Below are 21,511 nucleotides of genomic sequence, written 5' to 3'. Positions count from 1 at the left end.
TAGAGGTGAAACAAATTTCAAAGGTCAACATTTTTCAAAAAAATATTTTAAATACTTGTACTCGTCGTACGATGCTGGTATTGGTATCATATTAAAGAGGAGAGTATAGGCTTTATATAATAATTATAAATTATTGCATTCCAGGATAAGAAGGACATCAAAAATATCCTTGAAAAATTAAGTCAAAAGTGAGCATTTTGGAAGGCGCATATCTTCTAAACCGCGAAGAATTTTAATTTGTTCATGGAGGCAAAGTTGTAGCTCTTGTCATAAAGAATATAAATTCTGGACACATGAAATCCACAATATTTTTATTTACTGTGTAGCAGATCTAGCCCAGTGCCGAATGATTCACATTCTACCTCAATGACTGTATTTTGGCCTTTAGAAAACATACTTTTCCTCGAGTGTAAGGGTCTGGGGTACATGGCGAGAGTAACCAAGTTAGTTTAGAGCAGAGTGAGGCAGAGAACATTTTTGGGTCTCTCTTGTGCTCTCAATGAGCGTAAATTTGTTGTTGTTCACAACGTGTTAGCATCTACACAGGCTGTGAGCGATAACAAATTTACGCTCACTTAGAGCACATGGGCTCTCTTGTGAGTCACAATGCCTCCTCCTGGTTTAGAGCAGTGTTCCCCAGCGAGCTGCTACTGAGAGCAAATTATCGTAACTTTCAATCCAAAACACACGGTAATGTATGCTCAGTTGCTCTCAGAACGGGCTCGCTGGTGAACACTGGTTTAGAGCACTGATGGGCAGAAATGCTCTGCCTCACACACAAAAGTGTAAAAAATACATGAGTCTCTCGCAATTTGCCCATCAGTGGTTTAGAGAGCAAATGTTGTTGAATAATGTTGGCTGGCATACGTTACTTTTTATGATCGTCTTTAACAGAGGCTCAATATTCTCTGTCTCAGTGGTTAAGCTTCTCCATTCTGCGCAATGAGACAATTGTAGTTGTGGCTGCCCGTCTGTTTTTTTTTTTTTTTCTTACCCACATTGGTAATTGGTAAGACAAGTTTTGTTGTTGCAGACATCTTGACTTTTGTTTTTTTTTTTTTTTTGCTTGCTTGACTGAATAAATGTCTCGCTAGATGACTGACTGAATGGTGGTAAGCTTACCGACAACACAACGGGTTATGGTAGGTAGCTTCAAAGTTGGTTGTGCTGTTTTGTGGTCAATAAGAATTGTTTCCTTTTGATTTGTTTCGGTGGTGTAATTACTTCGGATTGAAGTGACTGTGGAATTGTAAACAAAGGGATGAACGCTCTCTTGGGGTATATGACGAAGACGTAAACACTTTCATAGGTCTGTGTTTATACAGGGAAAGTTGATGGGAAAGAAAATTGAGTTTATGGGAGAGGGAGTAGAGAGGAATAAGAGGGGGTACACACACCTCTGTACTGGCAAATTCTGTTTTGTTTCGTTTTTCTTCGTATACAACCTGAAGTTGGCTGCAGATTTGTTTTTGCATTTTCTTTCATTTTATTTTCTCTGTCGAGAAACAATCAACAGCGAAGACAATTGAAAAAAAAAAATTTTGAGGAAAAACTATTTTTTTAAGAAAAACAATACGAAATAAGTGGAAATATCAAAATTAAAATGCAATTCAAGGGTTCCTTTAATAATTAATTGTTTATCCCTCACGTCCACTTTTACTTTTCATTGCAATTTTAACTTGGCTTTGTTTTTGAATGGCGCAATGAGAAAATGAGTGTGAAGAAAAATAAGAAAATTTATAAAATTTACACAAACATGATTTCCGTGTCTAAACAACAAGGAAATTTTAAAAGAAATTGAGAAGAAAAATTTTCTTTCCAGTTTGAATGTCTAAACACGGTCTAGGCGGGAGGGAAAGATGGAAAAAGATCAATTCGAAACAACAGCCGTTACATATATTTCTTAGTATCGAAAGCGTGAGTCATGGTCGAAGAAGTGGTCAGTGTGAGAATCATATGATGTACGTACAGTGACTGTCATTGAAAATGATGCAACCTGAAATAAAAAATGTAAACGTTGATAACTTGGAAACGAGTTGAGATTTTTTTAACAATTCAAAAAACAGTTCTGTAGGCTGAAGAGTTGTCTTTAAGATGACATACAAAATTATCCCGTTTACAGTACCGTTATACTAAAATTTTACCGAAAACCAAAAAATGTGCATTTTTAATGTGAGCATTGAATCGATTAAAAATTTCCAATTTTTTCTCATTTTATGTCATTTTAGTAATCAGAATGGTGAAGTAATAGGTTCCTCATCGTCTTCAGTAGTTTTGTCATTAATTCGGACAGAAAGAATGATGTTCCCTGCGTAATTTTGGCATGATCGTAGTTAGTGTCCCTTTGTAGGCAATTTGGCTAGAAATTTCTAGTTTTTGAAGCTATTTTCCGACAAATGACTACGAAAAATCATTAAAGGTTATGTCCATTAAAGGTTAGCCAGGCTTATCCTATATTATACTAATCTTTAACGGCGTTGCCCTGATAGAGGTAAAATTCGGGGCATAGAACAAAATTTTTTGCTCTTTTCTTTGAAAATAGTTTTCAGAAATGTTGTTAACAATGCTTTGACCTGTTTGCTTTTATAAAAACAAAAAAACACCCTTGAATGGCAAGCCAAACAATACTACTCCCTTCGACGAGTTCCATAGAATCACTCCAATTTTTTTTGGTGCGGATTTTTTTCAAAATATGTCGTATTTTTGCTGGCTTTGTGTGGTGTAAAATTCATATTTCGGATGAAGATCAACATAATTGGCATAAAATCGATATTTTACTTCACGCCTGAGTTTAAATAAATAAACTCGCTATCAAAACGCTTCGTAAGAAGTATGTAGTATTGTTTGGGCTTGAATGGCAACAAAGGGTGTTGAAATTTTTGTTTTTATAAAGGCAAGCATGGTCAAAAAATAGTTCAGAATATTTCTGAAAACTATTTTCAAAGAAAAGTGCAAAAAATTGTGTTCTATGCCCCAATTATTACCTCTATCAGGCAACGCCGTTATAGACTAGTATAATGGCATGGCTAATACAGGACTTTCCATATATCATTAGATTGTTTGTACGTACTCTAGACATTACCGTTAATGATTTTTCATAGTCATTTTTTGGAAAATAACTTAAAACATTAATTTCAATCATGCCAATATTACCTCAAGAATATAATTTTTTCTATCGGAATCATTGACAAAACTACTGAAAACGATAGGGAATTCCACCATTCTGATTACTAATCATCATCGGTATCATTCTTTTCTGGTTTCATAATATCCTGTTTTTCATCCTAGTCGGCACCATCACCTTTGTCCTTTCACCCGTTAAGGCATGATAGAACAAACCAGGTAAAGTAAGTACTACAACAAATACAACTCAACAACAACCACATAGGAATTTGTTTTTGTTTGTAACGTTAGTGTCAAATATAAATGTAAACAAAATAAGGAAATGTCTATAAATTATTGGAATTTAAAAACTAATATTTTTCACATTTGATTGAATATTTTGGAAAACATGAATGAAAACTCGTTAGGTTTTCAATTTGAATGTTTCCATATCATTCCGCTAAAAGCATTATTTCTCGCAGAAAGTATAATTCTTGCAAAATGTTGTATTTGATTATTGTTGACCTGTTGAATATTACTTTTGTTTGGCGATAGTTTGGCTGAAGGTCATTAAAAAAGATTGTTGTTTTATTTTGTTTGATTAAAAACACAATTTTATTATTACAAATTATAAAATACAAATGTAACACAAAACATTTTATTTACATTTATTTATGGAAGAAGAGCGACTGTTGTCTTTCTAATGTCAACGTCAACTAAGCTTTCGTCGGTACTTATGAACTATGTTTCTATACATACAGTCAGGGACAAAAGTTTACATACACCCCATAAATCTCGGGTTTTAGGACAAGTAATGACTTTTACGAAATTCCAAGTATGCAGTTTTTATTTCTTCTCACTAATAAACAATATTTGAAACAACAAAAGTATAATCCATAATACAAATAACGGTAAATTTTACAAAACCCAAAAAATGGTGGGGACAAAAGTTTACATACACCCCAAGAAAATTGTGTATTACCGTAGAATTTATGGAATTAGCGGCAAATTTTATACATTTTATTGTTTCAGGGAACGTCTCTGGGTGTCCAAGATATAATTTAGAGAAACAAAAATAATTTTTGGGGCTTAAATGCCGTTATTTAAGGTCAGAATTCTTGTATTCCTCATCAATGCTGACCCTTGCTTAATTCTTTGCGTTTTAAGGTATTGTACTTTATAAAAAGCATAAAATTAGTGTCAGATGGCAAATTTTGAGACTCTAGAAAGCTTTGAAGTTGTTCTTGCTCATACTATACCTTCCTGGACGTCGATAAGGCACGTTTTCCCTGAGATTTCGCTGGAAGTTAATAGATTCCGCCGAATTCTTTGCGCAAATTGCATACCGAAGGCCTTGAATTGCCTTGTAATATGGTCTGATACAATCCTTGGACATCAGTTGAACCAGAAATGTGAAATATTCTTTTACAAACCTGCTCCCAAAGCTTCCATAGCATCAAAATATAAACACTACCAAAAAAGCATGAAATTTGTACCGTGAACAATGTCGTTTTTGTATTATGATAATTACCGTCACTATAGGGGCGAAAAGTTTCGGATAATTGTACATTTCTGAGTCAATTGATGTCCAAGGATTGTATCAGACCATATTACAAGGCACTTCAAAGCCTTCTGGATGTAATTTGCGAATAGAATTCTTCAGAATCTATTAACTTCAAGCAAAATCTGAGAAAAAACGTGCATTATCAACTTCCAGGAAGGTATATTATGAACAGGAACAACTTCAAAGCTTTCTAGGGTCTCAAGATTTGCCATCTGACACTAATTTTATGCTTTTTATAAAGTACAATACCTTAAAACGCAAAGAATTAAGCAAGGGTCAGCTTTGATGAGGAATACAAGAATTCCGACCTAAAATAACTGCATTTAACCCCCAAAAATTATTTTTGTTTCTCTAAAATATATCTTGGACACCCAGAGTCGTTCGCTGAAACAATAAAATGTAGAAATTTTGCCGCTAATTCCATAAATTCTACGGCAATACACAATTTCCTTGGGGTGTATGTAAACTTTTGTCCCCACCATTTTTTGGTTTTTGTAAAATTTACCGTTATTTGTATTATGGATTATACTTTTGTTGTTTCAAATATTGTTTATTAGTGAGAAGAAATAAAACTGCATACTTGGAATTTCGTAAAAATCATCACTTGTCCTAAAACCTGAGATTTATGGGGTGTATGTAAACTTTTGTCCCTGACTGTATGTGCACAGTGGTCTGTGTCAGTTTTATAATTAATTCTTTTGTCAGTGGGAGTGTTAATAGTATGAAGCATCTCTAGAGTATATCGTCTTTTGTAATTATTTTCATGTGCAAGAATGTCAACGTTTTTAAAATCTGGTTTGTGTCCCGTTTTCATACAATGGGCCCCTAAAGCTGTTTTTTGCAAAATTGTTTGAGGTCGCTGGAAATTCATTAAAAAAGGAGAAGCTGTTACAATGTCTTGTTTTTGAAATAAAAAAAACATGTTTATTAGGGTGTTATTTAGTCAAGCTTATCAAAATACCACACCATATTAACAAATGTTGTACCGCCTCTATAAGCGGTGTTTTAGTGTGCGGCACGTCGTTCGGACTTGGAGGAGGTTACATGTCATTTATATGAAGAAGTCTTTATGGGAAATATATTTTTCTTCAAAAAAAAATATATATCCCTAATATACATCGAACATAGAAATAAATATAAAAAATGTCGTATGGAATTTTACACTAACATTACAACCCAGTTCAGTCAGCTGGGTATTGCTTTTACCTTTTCTTGTTCTACCATGTGTTGTTTGTATAAAATTCCCATTTGTTTTTCTTAAATAATTTCAATATAACGCTGCAGTTACACATGCCAGTAAATTGGTGCCAGTTGAGTAAATGTATTATTCTCGAAAATGCCGAAAAAGTGTTCGACTGGCATGCAGTTTTCTGTACGTTTGCACATGCCAATACAAGTTCAATTTCAAAATTATTTTAAGCCAGATATAACACACAAAATTGCATTATATCTCAGATTTAAACACAATTCACAACTTATTTTATTTCGTTTTAAAAAGATTGATTTTCAATCACAAACATAGTCCCAATTTACATTAGGCGAGTTTACTTGCGGCAATTGTCAGTTTGTAGGTGAGAGAGGGTGCTGAGAGGCAAAGGGTTACCATATGCCTCACCTCTTTCTCCTACAAAATGACAATTGCCGCAAGTAAACTCGCCCAATGTAAATTGGGACATATTTAGAGTTGGGCAATCTCGTTCCTTTTGCGGTTCGATCTTTTCCGTTCCGTTCCGCAAAAGGAACTAGGTCGTTCAGTTAGTTCCATAGTTCCTTTTAGTACCAACCTTTATATGTATACCCACACTCATACTCGTTCACTCAGTTCATATCGTTCGTGCTTCTTCATCAAAACAAAAGAAAAATAAATTGTTTTCGGGTTTCTTCATGGTAAATTACAAATATTTAAAACAAACTTACAATCGTTTCGCTAATTAAAAATTCTTCAATTGTTTTTTTTTTTAATTCGGCAAAGATCAGTTTAGTAAGAAATCAAAAACGAAATGACACTATGAAATTCTTATTCACTAATAAAAGACAGGGAGAGAGACATCTGATGTTAAATGAACTGATGGAACTAACTGAAAGAGAAGAGCAAAAAGAATGGGAGAAAAACGAGCGAGGGAGCAAAAGGAGCTAGCTGAACCGCATAGTCGGACCTAGTACCGGTCGTTCCTTTTGTGGAGTAGTTCCTTTGAACTAGTTCGTTCCGGAACGACACAACTCTAGACATATTGAATCTGGTATTGCTGTCTTTCGGCAACTCTTTTTTCATTTTCGTCATATCACGGCAGCCAGTTCAAAATTTTACTGGCATGAAAAATCTAGTGCCAGTGAAGACGACATATTTTTTACTACGATAACATTTTTTCCTTTATGTTATCGAAAAAGAACAGTAAAAATTAGTAGATTCTTGCAGTACTGGAACAGACCAATTGTGTATGTATTGAATTTTTCGAACTGTCACTGGCATGTGTAAACGTTGGGTACACATTGTCAGTTTTGAATGACAGCTTTGTTGTTGCTTGATAGTGTGGCCGTTCATTTTTGTCATTCATCATGCAAAAATGTTATCGTAGTTAAAAATAGTAGCTTTAGCAGGTTCTGGAACAGAGCAAAAATGTATTTTTTTACATTTTTGATAAAATAAAACCTGCAAGAAGCTACTATTTTTTACTAGGATAACATTTTTTCCTTTATGTTATCGAAATAATAGTAAAGCTGGGTACACATTGTCAGTTTTGAATGACAGCTTTGTTGTTGCTTGCTAGTGTGGCCGTTCATTTTGGTCAGTCATCAGGCTACCACAAAATATTTTGTGGTTGCTGGACGGTTGGACAGTTATCGATAATTGCAAAAAATCGTCATTCAAAACTGACAATGTGTACTGTACTTAAAAATTAGTAGATTTTTTGATTGCAAAAAAAATGGAAGAATTGGAGACGCAGAAGCTTAGCGGCCAAACACGTGTATTTCGTGCTTTGTTGTTAACCAACGTAGCAAGCGAAGAGGAAAAGAAAAAAATTATATTAGGTATGCTCGATAACCGAAAAGTTTGTACAAACTTTTACAAAATGCTGTTCGATAACAAACTTGTTCAATAAAAGAGAAATACATCCCATTTTTTCATTTTTTTTTTTTTCGAAATTGCGCTACAGGTCGCAATTTTGGGGGTCCCACAGAGGAAGAAGCCTATTGATTTTGATGATGGTCGGATAATATTCAGGGGTCGGAATGGGCAAAAACTTATTCGGAGAAAAGGTCAAAGTTTTATTTTAATGCCAATATCTCTGTTTCTTTAAGAGGTGTATCAAAAGCAAAACCTGTCAAGGAAAGTAGAAAATATCACCTTAACAACGATGTAAAGTAGGTTGTCGTAGGTGGTCAAACAACAGAGATATCGCAATAGTCGCTAATGCATCCCATTTTCCAATTTTTTTGTAATCACGCTACAGGTCGCAATTTTGATCGGATCGTCACGAATATTTTTGGGAGTTGATGCGGGTCCCACGGAGGAAGAAACCCATTAAGTTTAGCGATGGTCGGATAATATTCAGGAGTCGGAATAAGCAATAAGCTTATGTGGAGAAAAGTCAAGGGTTTTTCTTATGCCAATATCTCCGCTTCTGGTAGGAGTATTCCAAAAGAAAAGCCCGTCAATGGAAGAAGATCTCATTTATATTGATGCAAGGTATGTGGGCAGACAACCGAGATATCGCAAAAGTCAATAATATATCCAATTTTTCCATTTTTTGAAAGCACGCTAAGGTTGGAATTTTGATCGGATAGTCACGAAATTTTGGAGGAAGAAGAGTATTGATTTTGGTGATAGTCGGATAATATTTAGTGGTCGGAATGGGGAAAAATTCATGTGGAGACAAATTCAAAGTTTTATTTTTTGTGAATATATGGGCTTTTATGCCCGTAATTTCTACGAGTTTCTATGAGTTCATAGATATCCCCCGTGTAAGCAAAATTTCATAATTTCAATCCATAGGTAACGTTACCGGGTCGAAAACGGCCGTGTTACTTACACCAAGGATTTTGCCTGGTTGATCGTTGCCAATGCGTTAAAAATTGTAAAACACTTATATGTGGCAATGTTTTTACGAAATCATGAATGAAAATCACCAATGTTACCACATGTTTTCAAAATTTACACGCCTCGGTAAATGGCACGTAGAAATTACCTAACGTGTAGGTAAAGATAACTAATAGGTAGCTACCTATCATGTTATCTAGGGCTAGATATTATGGGCATTAGTAGGGGTATTCCAACGGCAAAGCCGTTACATTGGTGTAAAGTAGGTTGGCGAAGGTGGTCAAACAAGGGAGATACCACAATAGTCGGTAATGCATCAAATTCTTCAATTTTTTGCAATCAAAAATCTACTAATTTTTACTATTTTTTTCGATAACATAAAGGAAAAAATGTTATCGTAGTAAAAAATAGTAGCCATGGTATAAGTAAAGAGGTAGATTTAAACTCCGTACACACTAGAGCTTTTTGCCGGGTTAACCTTCTTTATGAGGATTTGTTTGACATATAAGCAATGGAATTGACATTTAAAACCCAGTGGGTTTTGTTAAATCCGGTTATATGTAAACGTACTATAATGCCCCTAATTTCTACGCGTAGTTATCTATGAGTTCATATATATCCCCCGTGTAAGCAAAATTTCATCATTTCAATCCATAGGTAACGTTACCGGGTCGAAAACGGCCGTGTTACTTACACCAAGGATTTTGAATGGTTGATCGTTGCCAATGTGTTAAAAATTGTAAAACACTTATATGTGGCAATGTTTTTACGAAATCATGAATGAAAATCACCAATGTTACCACATGTTTTCAAAATTTACACGCCTCGGTAAATGGCACGTAGAAATTACCAAACTCGTAGGTAAAGATAACTAATAGGTAGCTACCTACCCAGTTGCCTAGGGCTAAAAATTACGGGCATAAGAGTGGTAAAGGAGAAAAGTGTCAAAATTGCTCTCTCATGAACATTTTTACCAGTAGTGCGATTCTCTAACTCATTTTGTGAGTTACCGACAATTGTCGATATAATTAAAATGCTTATAATTTCGGTAATTACCGATGATTTTCGGTAAGCTAGCGACGAATAAAAATCAGTCGTAAAGTTCAACCGATAGCAAGAGTGTTGTCAACTTTTATTTGAAATTTTCATTCAAAATTTTACGTTTTAATTTTACCGATTTCTGTCGGTAACTCAAAAAATGTGTTAGAGAATCGCACTACAGAAAAGTAAAGGAATGGAATGGTAGATCTGGCAGCAATGTCAAAAAGAAACATAAAAAATCAATTTTCGTCTTTTATTTCACAGTTGTTAATTCAGTTTTGTCAGCGTTCGAATTTTTCTTCTGTTTTTCGTCGATTTTCTTCTTTATTGTGAAATAACCCAGCAAAAAATTTTGGAAGTTGTGCAATTGGTGTTGTGATTTCACGACATCTTTCGATGTACTCCAACAGAGTTATGAAAAATGCACTCCGTTCGATACATTTTATAAGCAGTTGCTGTAGAGATCCCTACACATTTCTTCAAAAGATAAACGAGAGTGTGTACATTTCGTAGAATTTGTTATAAAGTAAATAAATAACAACATAAGGTGCGAACATTTTTGCGGTAATTTACGAGACGGAAATTTTTAATGGAGTGAAGTTGGTGTCCATGTCGAAAGCTGAACTAGTGATGGGAAGGCAACATAAAAAAACTTTAGGATGATGAAAGAAAATCAGATGCACTTGGATTAAATCGGAAACGGAGGAAGTAAGCTCAAATGTGATTGAATTTAATGGAAACTTTTTTTTAATTTGTGTTTATATAATAAAGTGGTCTTGTTTTACAAAAATAAGAAATGCATTTTATTTATTTTGGCATATTTCGCAATGGCTTGCATTTTAATTGCATCTTTAGACTGATCAAAAATGCAATCCGAAGAACGCATATAAATTCAATCCAAAGCACTGCCTCTTAAGCCGTGATTTGGATCGAAAATGGAGTGCATCCTAGATGTGTGCTGTGGAAGCAAAATGGAGTGCATCCTAGCTGCGCGCTCTCTTGTAAAATTCATAAGTGAATTCATAGGAAAATATGTATTCCAACGGCAAATCCCAGCAAAAAGTTTGCATCCGCGGATGAAGTTAAATCACTAGAACAATTGCCGCTGGAGTACATCTTTTCCTATGAATTTTACAAGAGAGCGCGCAGCTAGGATGCACTCCATTTTGCTTCCACGGCACACAGCTAGGATGCACTCCATTTTCGATCCAAATCACAGCCTTTGATGTAGTGTTTTGGATTGAATTTAAATGCAGTCTAAAGATGTTATAAAATGCAAGCCACTGCAAATATCCCAAAATAAATAACATACATTGCTTATTCGTATAAAACAAGAATATTAACTTTATAAAAGGCCGTTTACATATAACCGGGTTAACCCAGTGGGTCTGGGTTTCAAATGCCATTTCCATTGTGTATACTTCAAATTAATCCTCACAAAGAAGGTTAACCCTGCAAAAAACTATAATATAAACGCCGTATTACATTAACACAAATTATAAAAACTCTCCATTAAATTTGATCGTAACTAAGTTTACTTCCTCTATTCTGCTTTTTATGACATCGAAATTGATATTGCTTCATCATCCAAATGGTTTTTCATTTTTCCTCCTACTTCACTTCAAAAATAATTTACGTCTCGTGAATTACAGCAATGTTCGTAACTTTAGTTTGTATTTCTTTATTTTTTATAAAACAAATTCTTAAAATTTCAACACTCTTTCTTGTGTTCAGAAAAAAAGACTGCGACTGTAGGGATAAAAAATTGGCTTGCTTGTTTCGGGATCTTTAAGCGAGTGCTTCCAAAATGAATCGAGAGCATTGCATTTTCATAACTCCGTGTGGACTGTATCGAAAGATGTACTGAAATCATAACACTGCATTGCACTACTTCCAAACTTTTTTGCTGGGATGTACCGTACACTTGTAGTGATTCAACTGCATCCGCGGATGCAAACTTTTTGCTGGGAATCGTCAAACAAAAGTCGAAAAATCAATTCTGCCATTTTTTACCTGCAGAAATTTGTCTGGCAGCCTGTGGTAGAAGAGAAAGCCATTTTCGCTCTCTCTCCTCTCTCACTCTCTTAAAAATTGATTCCAGTTTTACCACTTTTCGGGGTTAAGGAACGCTTTGCAGGTTAAAAATGTTAACAAATGGTAAAAATGGTAACCTCAGGTAAGTAAAGGAACACAGCTAATAGCAACAAGTGGGTTTGTTTACAATACATTTATTGAGCATGTTATGCTTGGTTTACATTTACGAAATCCACTCGATTTCAACTGTCAATTCCATTGCTTAAACGTCAAATGAAATCGAATGGATTTCAGATGAGTTTTCATTTGACGTATACGCAAAGGAATTGACAGTTGAAATCGAGTGGATTTCGTAAATGTAACAGGGCGTTTTTGTAAAAATGCTTGCCTGTCACACGAACCGTTCGTACTAAAACGTATACGTTCAAAATGTGGTTCTTGTAAAATTTTACGAACCATTCGTTTTTATCTGAAAGCTTTCGTCTATTTCGTAAAAGCTTTTATATTTCAGGGTTTCCATGATACTTATTTTGTGAATTTTGCATAGGCATCTGCACGGATGAAAAACAAAAAATAAGAAAAAAATGTAATCAAATTTGTCCAAAAATAATTGTGATAATATGAAGAAACGGATGTACATATACGCGTGTGCTTTTATGGAAATAAATAAAATTGCATTCCCTTCCAGTTTTCGTGTGTTTTGTGCCATTTATTACTCAAATTATTAAATTTTCGTTCAAAACGATGGGTCTTTTCCATTCGTTTATTTTTCACGTATTCGTTCGTCTGATTTTGTTACGAAAACCAAAAAAAAATTAAGAAAATAAAAAGCTTTCATTTGTTTGTCACACGAATACAAACGTCAACCACTATGAAAACCAAATTGTGTCTTCGTTCATGAAATCGACGAACGAATGGGCAAAAACTTTTTACAAAAACACGCTGTAAATGTCAAAGTTTCTCCACATAATCGAATTGTGGATATGATAAAATTATTGTTTCAATGCAAAGCGGAAGAATTTCTTCCATACAAATGTTCTAAAAACAATTTTAAAAATCATTAAATTCGATTGTTTTTAAAATTGTTTGGCATATTTTTCAAACAGTACACACACATGCACTGATTGTGTATATAATTTTGAAGTTTTATGAACACTCGAAAGAAAAAAATTAAAATGACAGATAGGCTTTCTAATTAAACCATGATAGTAGCTTCTTGCAGGTTTTGGAACAAAGCATTTATTATATAAAAAAAATTAAAAAATACATTTTTGCTCTTTTCCAGAACCTGCTAATAGCCCGTTTCCACGGTACGTCGTTCGTTCTCTATTCGTCGTTCGACCCTCAAATACGAATAAATTACTTGATTCCCCATACAAAATTCTGAGAACGAACGAAGATTTTTCTATGTTGTTCAAGTAGAAATACTCTCCGAACAACGATAAAATATGTCCCATCCCTAACAAATGAGAGAATTTATCGAAAATAATAATTATGACATGTCTAAATTCAAAATTGAAAAATTTGTTCAAAACACAAAAACTTTTAGAACAAAGGAAAAATATGAATGAAAATTAATGAACTAAACGTTTTATATAGATGCAGAAGGAAGATGGTTGTGTTTCCTTCTTAATTCCACACACATTTCTTGTCCATTAGTTCAAAATCGCGTAAAAAATCAGAAACAAAAAGGAAACAAATAACTGAAAGTCTGTATACACAAACATTGTTTTGACATGTCTCTCTCTCTTTAATTATGAAAATATAAAAATATATTGAAAATACAAAATTATTCAGAATTTATGGAAAAAATGAATGAAATGTGTGTAGATAAATATAAAAGATACATTTGAAGAAAAGTCTACTGTTTTTCCTATTCATTTAATGTATATTTTATGTGTTTTCGGTTCAAATTTTCGTGAAAATAGGGAAACAAATATGAAGGAAATTTTGTTTATGTTTCTGTTAATTACGAATGGTGTCGTGGAAACGGGTTAATTCGTGCACGTCGTTCGACAGGCGAACAACGTAATTGAAACGCTCGTGTGAACATGACATAAGGCTACTATTTTTTACTACGATAACATTTTTTCCTTTTGGTCTGTTCCAGTACTGCAAGAATCTACTAATTTTTACTATTTTTTCCGATAACATAAAGGAAAAAATGTTATCGTAGTAAAAAATAGTAGCTTCTTGCAGGTTCTGGAACAGAGCATTTATGTTATCGGAAAAAATAGTAAAAATTAGTAGATTCTTGCAGTTCTGGAACAGGCCATTTATTTTACCGAAAAATGTGTACGTGTGACTACGGACTTATTTTCTTACACACACATAACCGAAAAGTAGCGAAATTTCTATTTATTTCACACTAGAATAATTTCACTGAAATTTTAACATGAAATTATTGGTCTGTTCCAGAACTGCAAGAATCTACTAATTTTTACTATTTTTTCCGATAACATAAAGGAAACAATTTTATCGTAGTAAAAAATAGTAGCTTCTTGCAGGTTCTGGAACAGAGCATATGAGTCTCTAGATTGAGTTCCATAGTAGAGTAAAATCATGAAATTGCTGAAATGGGGAATTCGGCCTAAGAACACCTAATTTCATGAAATTTTTTAATGAAATTTACTCTAGTGTGGACCGGGATTTAGGGGTTTTTATTCCGATAATATCGATAGGCAAAACTATCTATCGATATTGAATTTTTAAATAATAATCGTTATTATCAATAGTGCCTTCGATTTTTTGCCAGCTCTATTGTGGAGTCAAAAACTATCTAAACAATCGATTGTGTTATCGATTGTTTGCCAGCTCTAATCAGCAGCAATTTTTATTATTTTAATTAAATAAAAACTTTGGCAGCAAAACAAAATCGTGTCGAAACAGACCACAGGCTGATTTTTATCGCTATGAAATGATAACTTTGTGGTCAAAATAAAAGAATCGCCAACTATTTCGGAATTAAAGTGCTAAGAGTTTCTGTTGTGACGTTTTCATAAGTTTTTTTTCAACAACGAAAGGAATGGATGAAAAGATAGAAAACCCAACGGCCAAACGTAGTCGATGTAATGAGAAACTACAGAAGGACGACAAAGACTTGCCCACATCAGGTTGTAGTAGTGGTCAACAAAGGTTGGTTATATTTTGGAGTAGTTTCCACATAATTTCCTTCTTTATTTCTGCATTTTCTCGTAATTCTTGTTTTTTTTGCTCTGCAGTCCATACGACGATCAAGAAACGAATGTGAGCAGCAACAACAACAGCAGCGCATCGAATAATAACAACAACAGTGATAGCGGCCTGAGTTCTAAAATGGAAGAATCCTCATTTGGTGATACTGATTCTATGATGGTGACAATTGATTCTAAGTGCGATGAAGATGAGAATTTGGATGTTTCGAAGACAGATGTTGGTGATAGCAACATTATCCAGGAAGAAAGTATGGAAAGTTTACCTACTGAGTCTAAAGGAACAGTTTACCCAGAAAAAGATTGTACAGCATCACATCTTTTTAAGCGTTCCAAACGTGATAGATCTCGTAACTATCGTACAGTGTCGGCATCAACGTCATTGGAATATGATGATAAAGACATTTATATGAATATAGACGTTCCTGCATCTTCCTCCACTGCATCTCCACAACTTATAGACATTGAACAAAAAACTAATGTGGTACCCACAACTGTGAACAATGAATCGGACCTTAACGTGGCTCAAGGAAATTTGTCGCCGGTATTGAGTGTAGAATCGGAGGTAAGATAATTAAATTAATATAAACTGTAAGCATTTTTCAGAACATTCGGATCTAAAACCCGAGGGGTATGATCAGAACTGACAGGCCTATAGTACATTTAATAGCGGTTTAAATTAATGGAAAAAGGAAACAGCATACAAACCCACTTCAAATATTAATTTCATTAACTAAATTTCCTTTCCCCGTTTTGTTTTTTTCAAGGAATCGTTGCCGGTGGTATGTTTTAAAAACACAAGCCCCATAGATAAACGGGATGAAGATGAGAATTTGGGTGATTCGAAAACAGCTGTTGGCGATACGAATATTATCCAAGAAGAAAGTATGGAAAGTTTACCTACCGCTGCTACTGGGTCTACAGGGACAGTTGACTTAGAAAAAGATTGTACTGCATCGAATCTTATTAAGCGTTCCAAACGTAATAGATCTCGTAACTATCGTACAGTCGACCGTTCGACATCAACTTCATCGGAAGATGAGGACAAAAGAGAAGAAATTCATATGATAATAAAGGTTCCTTTATCTTCCTCCGCCAGTGTTGTCGTTAATAATACTTCTCAGGAAGAAAGTATGGAAAGTTTAATATATAAAGAAGAAAGTAACAATAATGCTGCTACGGCATCGACAGAAGTTGTCGAGGAAAGTATGGAAAGTTTAGTATATAAAGAAGATAGGAGCAATGATCCTGCTACAACATCGACAGAAGTTGAAAAGCCTTGTACATCATCAAATCTCAATAAGCGTTCTAAACGTCATCGATCTCGTAATTATCGTACAGCAGAACGCTCATTATCAACATCGTCGTCTTCCTCAACTGCTCCAGCATCTCCACAACTTGTAGACGGCGAACAAACAAGTGATGTGGCAGCCACAACTGAGAACAACGATCCAGACGTTAATATGGCAGAACGAAATTTGTCGCCGGTATTAAGTTTACAATCATCGGAGGTAAGATAAACTAAATATTTGAACTAGGTCCATTTTTTAGCTTTAGTGACTTAAGTATAGTTTAGAATCGCCACCTGTATTGCTATGAAATATATATATCAATGTTCTTTTAAATAAGATTCGTACCTAATTGCCAGCCATCGGTATTGATTAAAAATTCGGCAGCGAAAAACAAACCTATTTCCGAACATCTGGGGTGTATGATCAGCACTGAGGGATCTATGGTGTACATTTAAAAAACATCTGATTTAATTATTATTTCCAATAAAAAAATTTTGTGTTTCTCTTTTTTTCAAGGAATCTTTGCCGAATCCTTTCCTAGATGGAGAGGATGACGATAATAGTGATGATGACGACGATGATGACGATGATACGGACTTTTTGCCATCACTATTTGGCGATAGATATAGTTCCGACTATGCCTCTCCAGACTCGGCAGACTCCGCACGTATTAAAGAGAAAGATGAAGAGGTTAACAAATTGTTAAATAAACAAAAGCCTTCTTACACTTGGAGTGCTGCCTACGAATTGATGCGTCGCGAACATGGCCTTAGCGGAGATGGCAGAAGATCACTGCGTAATGGTTTCACTTATGGTTTCAATAACCGTTTCTATGCTTCTCGTCATGTAGTTGAACGTATGAAACTATCCCATGTCCTAAGGAAGCATAATGGCTGCGTGAACTGTTTAAATTTCAATAAAGGCGGAGATCTTTTGGTAACTGGTTCCGATGATGCTCGTCTCATTGTATGGGATTGGGCTGGCAATAAAGTAAAACACATATGGAAGTCTGGTCATAGTTCGAATATATTCCAATCTAAATTTGTGCCAACATCTTCATTTATTGATATAATATCTGCAGCGCGTGATGGTCGTGTAAGACGTTCTATTGTTCCATCATCCGGCGGTAAAGTACAAACATCAAATCTTTACGTACATCGTGGACCAGTTCATAAGCTAGTTATATGTCCCGATAACCCTTCGGAAATCATAAGTGTTGGCGAGGATGGTTTCATTTGTAGCAAAGATTTGCGTGAGGAATATCATAAAATTGATTTGCTGCAGGTTATGTCACACGTAAAGAAGTCGCGAAAGGTGCGTTTATTCAGTATATCCCATCATCCATTTGCTCCAGAGATATGTGTCAGTGGCAGTGATAGTTATGTGCGTGTCTACGATAAGAGATCAATGAAGGATCCTGTTCACACAATGTGTCCCGAACACATACTTGAAGTGAGTTCGTAAATGGTATTAGTAAAAGGAATTCTTTTTTCTAAAAAAAAGTTTTCAAACTTTTGTATACATATTTACATATTCTTGTATTTATCTCTTCCATAGGCCTGTACACCAAGTGTTACCTGTTGTGTTTATAACCATACTGGTTCTGAAATTTTAGCATCCTACAGTGAGGAGAACATTTATTTGTTCGATAACAAGAATTATGTGGACGGAGAATATCTTCATTGCTATAAGGGTCATTAGTAAGTCCACATTAGAACAAACATAAATTTTATCTATATGCAAATATATTTTCTCCTCCCTATTTATTTTAGTAACCAAAAGACCATTAAAGGTGTAAATTTCTTTGGCCCTAATTGTGAGTATGTCATTAGTGGCAGTGATTGCGGAAATATTTTCTATTGGGATAAAAATACTGAGGCAATACTCAATTTTATGCCTGGTGACACTGCTGGTGTGGTAAGCATTTATTTAAGGCAGTTTCTAGCCTGCAGTTTACTTTAATGTTTTCCCGATGTCTATTTGAATTATAATTTTATTAATTAAGGTAAATTGTCTGGAGCCTCATCCTACGACACCCATACTTGCAACTTCTGGTTTGGATCATCACATTAAAATATGGACTCCAAGTGCCGAGAAGGTAACTATCCATATTATTGGCTATCAAATAATAATATTTTTGTTGTCCTTTTCCAGCATCCTCCTGATCTAACCAAACTTACCAACTGTGTACGTCGTAATCTTCGACGCACTGTCATCGAAGAAGCTATTCAATTTGATTACAATCAATTGCAATATTTCATCAGACAAACTCTTTGTCGTCACAGGCGACGAAATCGTGAACGCAACAATGATGATGAAGATGATTCATCATCACCTTCATCTATGGTTGAACTAGAAACCGATAATGATGACTCCGACGACGATGAAGATGTGTCCAATTTGCAACGTCTGAATTGCGGTACACAATAAACAAACAGAAGTTTCACTTGCCATAGATTTTAAAAGGAGGAAATATTATATGAGACTGTGTTGAAAACTTGTTTCTCCTTTCTGTAATTTGTTTAGTTTTATTTTTGGCAAAAAAGAACTTTGTGTAAATGATAATGTACTTGTTTTGTGTTACGCATTCTGTTATCAGCTTTAACAATAATATCTAAAATTTGAATGTCTTGTTTAGTTTTTTTCTTAGAATTTAAGCAATTTCCCTTATGCCCAAAATTTATTTTTAGTTTTACATTCATATGCTAATTTTTAATTAAAACTGTTTCGGTTTCCTGTTTCTCTAATTGTAAGAATGTTCATCTAAAAGGTGGATATTCCAGCTTTCAACCGATGATAAAAAAAATATTTTCGTTATTTTCGCGTTGAAACATATATCACAGAAAACAAGAAAACATCAAAACGAAACATAATTTTTAGATTTTAAATCGGTTATCTGTTAAACAACAAAAAAACATACATATATTTATTTATGAATTTATAAAATAATTGAATTGGATTAATAAAATGTTATAGCATCATAGTTGACATGAGTTATTGAAGGGGTTTATTTTTAAATATGCATCATTTGGATAAGTATAATAAGGATGCCAGAAATGTTCCTGTTCCATTCTCCGGCTTAAGATGGTTTGTTTTGACATGAAAAGCAGTCGTTTTAATGCACCATTTGCGGACCATCCATGAGATCGGCCAACGAGAGTAACTTCCTCCGAGACTCTGCTATACAAGAGAGGTCGATCTATTTGCCTCGCCTATCACTGGAGAAGACTGAAACACACAAGAAATCAAAATCTACATGATGCATAAATTTGGCATATGCAAAAACTAATATATACATACGCAAAATTTATGCATTTTACATACATATTTTCTTATGCAACAAATATTTCAAAAATAGGTACAAAATGTTTGTGTGTAAAATTTTTCTGTCTAAAAGTTTCTTCAGACAAGTCAATAAAATAGAAAAATGTGTAACCACAACATTCAGAATACCGAAAATCGGAAGGTACCGTTCTATGGGGGCTGTATGAAGACGTAGACCTATATTGACAAATTTTAAGTGGAAAGTTTTATACCCCCAAGGAAGACTTTATACCAAATTTCAGCCATTTCGAAGGGATATTGAGGCCACAACCTCCAAAATACCAGAAATCCGGAAGTACCTTTCTATGTGGACTATATGAAGACGTGAGCCTATACCGACAAATTTCAGGTGGAAAGTTTTGTGCCTCCAACGAAGACTTAATACAAAATTTCAGCCAATTCAGTGTGATGTTGAGGCTATAACCTTCAAAATATCGGAAATCGGAAACCGTTTTAATGGGGCTATATGAAGACGTGGACCTATATTGACAAATTTTAGGTAGAAAATTGTTTACCCCCCAAGGAAGACTTAATACCAAATTTCAGTAATTTCGAAGGGATATTGAAGCCACAATCTTTAAAATACCGGAAATCGGGAGTTACCGTTCTATGGCGGCTATATGAAGACATGGGCCTATACCGACAAATTTCAGGTGGAAAGTTTTATACCCCCAGCGAAGACAAAATACCAAATTTCAGTCATTTCGAAGGGATATTGAAGCCACAATCTTTAAAATACCGGAAATCGGGAGTTACCGTTATATGGGGGCTATATGAAGACGTGGACCTATATTGACAAATTTTAGGTAGAAAATTGTTTACCCCCCAAGGAAGACTTAATACCAAATTTCAGTCATTTCGAAGGGATATTGAAGCCACAATCTTTAAAATACCGGAAATCGGGAGTTACCGTTCTATGGCGGCTATATGAAGACGTGAGCCTATACCGACAAATTTCAGGTGGAAAGTTTTGTACCTCCAACGAAGACTTAATACAAAATTTCAGCCAATTCAGTGTGATGTTGAGGCTATAACCTTCAAAATATCGGAAATCGGAAACCGTTATATGGGGGCTATATGAAGACGTGGACCTATACCGACAAATTTCATGTGGAAAGTTTTTTACCCCCAAGGAAGACTTAATACCAAATTTCAGCCATTTAAGTGGACATTCCGGCCACAAATCCTTGCATATATTTTTGCATATGCTCATTTTATGTAAATATGTAGAAATATGTCAAAATATGCACGATATGCAAAATATAAAAAATATGCAAAAATTTTATTTTGTGATATAACGATTTTCTGTTTAATCAGATTTTCTCTACGACCCTCCTAACCACATATGCACTTGCAAAGGATTCCGCTGTCTACTGATTAGCCAGAACCGGATGGATGGTGGCAACATCTATTGCGGTGTTAACCAGGTGTTACTGCTGCAGCTGCGAAAATGAACAAGAGGAGAAATGATTGAAAATTTATTCTGTTCTTGCCCTGCACAAATACAACGAAGATTGAAAGCTCTAGGACGATCCTTTCTATACGATCTTGCTGAGACAACGGAACTAGATCTGGGAGACCTCCTTGGGAGTTCTTCTGAACATAAATTCACCGTGAGTTTTCTCACTTTCTCTTTTAAGTTGAAACGGCGGAAGGACGACATTAAAGAGGAATTTTCGTTCAGAATAACCCCCATTATAATGGAATAGCACCCGAGTGGTGTGGTTTTCAAAACGGGAAATTCAACATACTAATTGGGGCGAAGAACCATGGTACAATAAGAAAGGTATGGAATGAAAGGTATTGTACCATGTGAAGAACAAACCAACCGACGGTTATCTGCATACTTGACCGATATATTTGGTGACATAAACAACTTTGAGTTTTAATTATTTTTTCAGAGACCTAACCGATTTTCACTATT

General features: G+C 34.7%; 1 protein-coding gene across 1 annotated transcript; it reads left to right on the top strand.

Moving 5' to 3' along the window:
* Window positions 1–14,540: 14,540 nt before the first annotated feature.
* Window positions 14,541–19,246, top strand: LOC141403665 (uncharacterized). The gene is made up of 8 exons (XM_073986422.1): window positions 14,541–14,915; window positions 15,002–15,536; window positions 15,739–16,482; window positions 16,780–17,715; window positions 17,821–17,963; window positions 18,036–18,180; window positions 18,269–18,361; window positions 18,418–19,246. Exons 1-8 carry the CDS (start codon window positions 14,806–14,808, stop codon window positions 18,691–18,693), a joined length of 2,982 nt encoding a protein of 993 aa, XP_073842523.1. The 5' UTR covers window positions 14,541–14,805; the 3' UTR covers window positions 18,694–19,246.
* Window positions 19,247–21,511: the final 2,265 nt, after the last annotated feature.

Source organism: Musca autumnalis, unplaced genomic scaffold (assembly GCF_047663935.1).
Source record: "Musca autumnalis isolate F117 unplaced genomic scaffold, ASM4766393v1 scaffold_4, whole genome shotgun sequence".
NCBI classification, from domain to species: Eukaryota; Metazoa; Arthropoda; class Insecta; order Diptera; family Muscidae; genus Musca; species Musca autumnalis.
The sequence above is the reverse complement of the archived record's forward strand: the minus strand, read 5'-3'. Positions and strand labels throughout refer to the sequence as shown.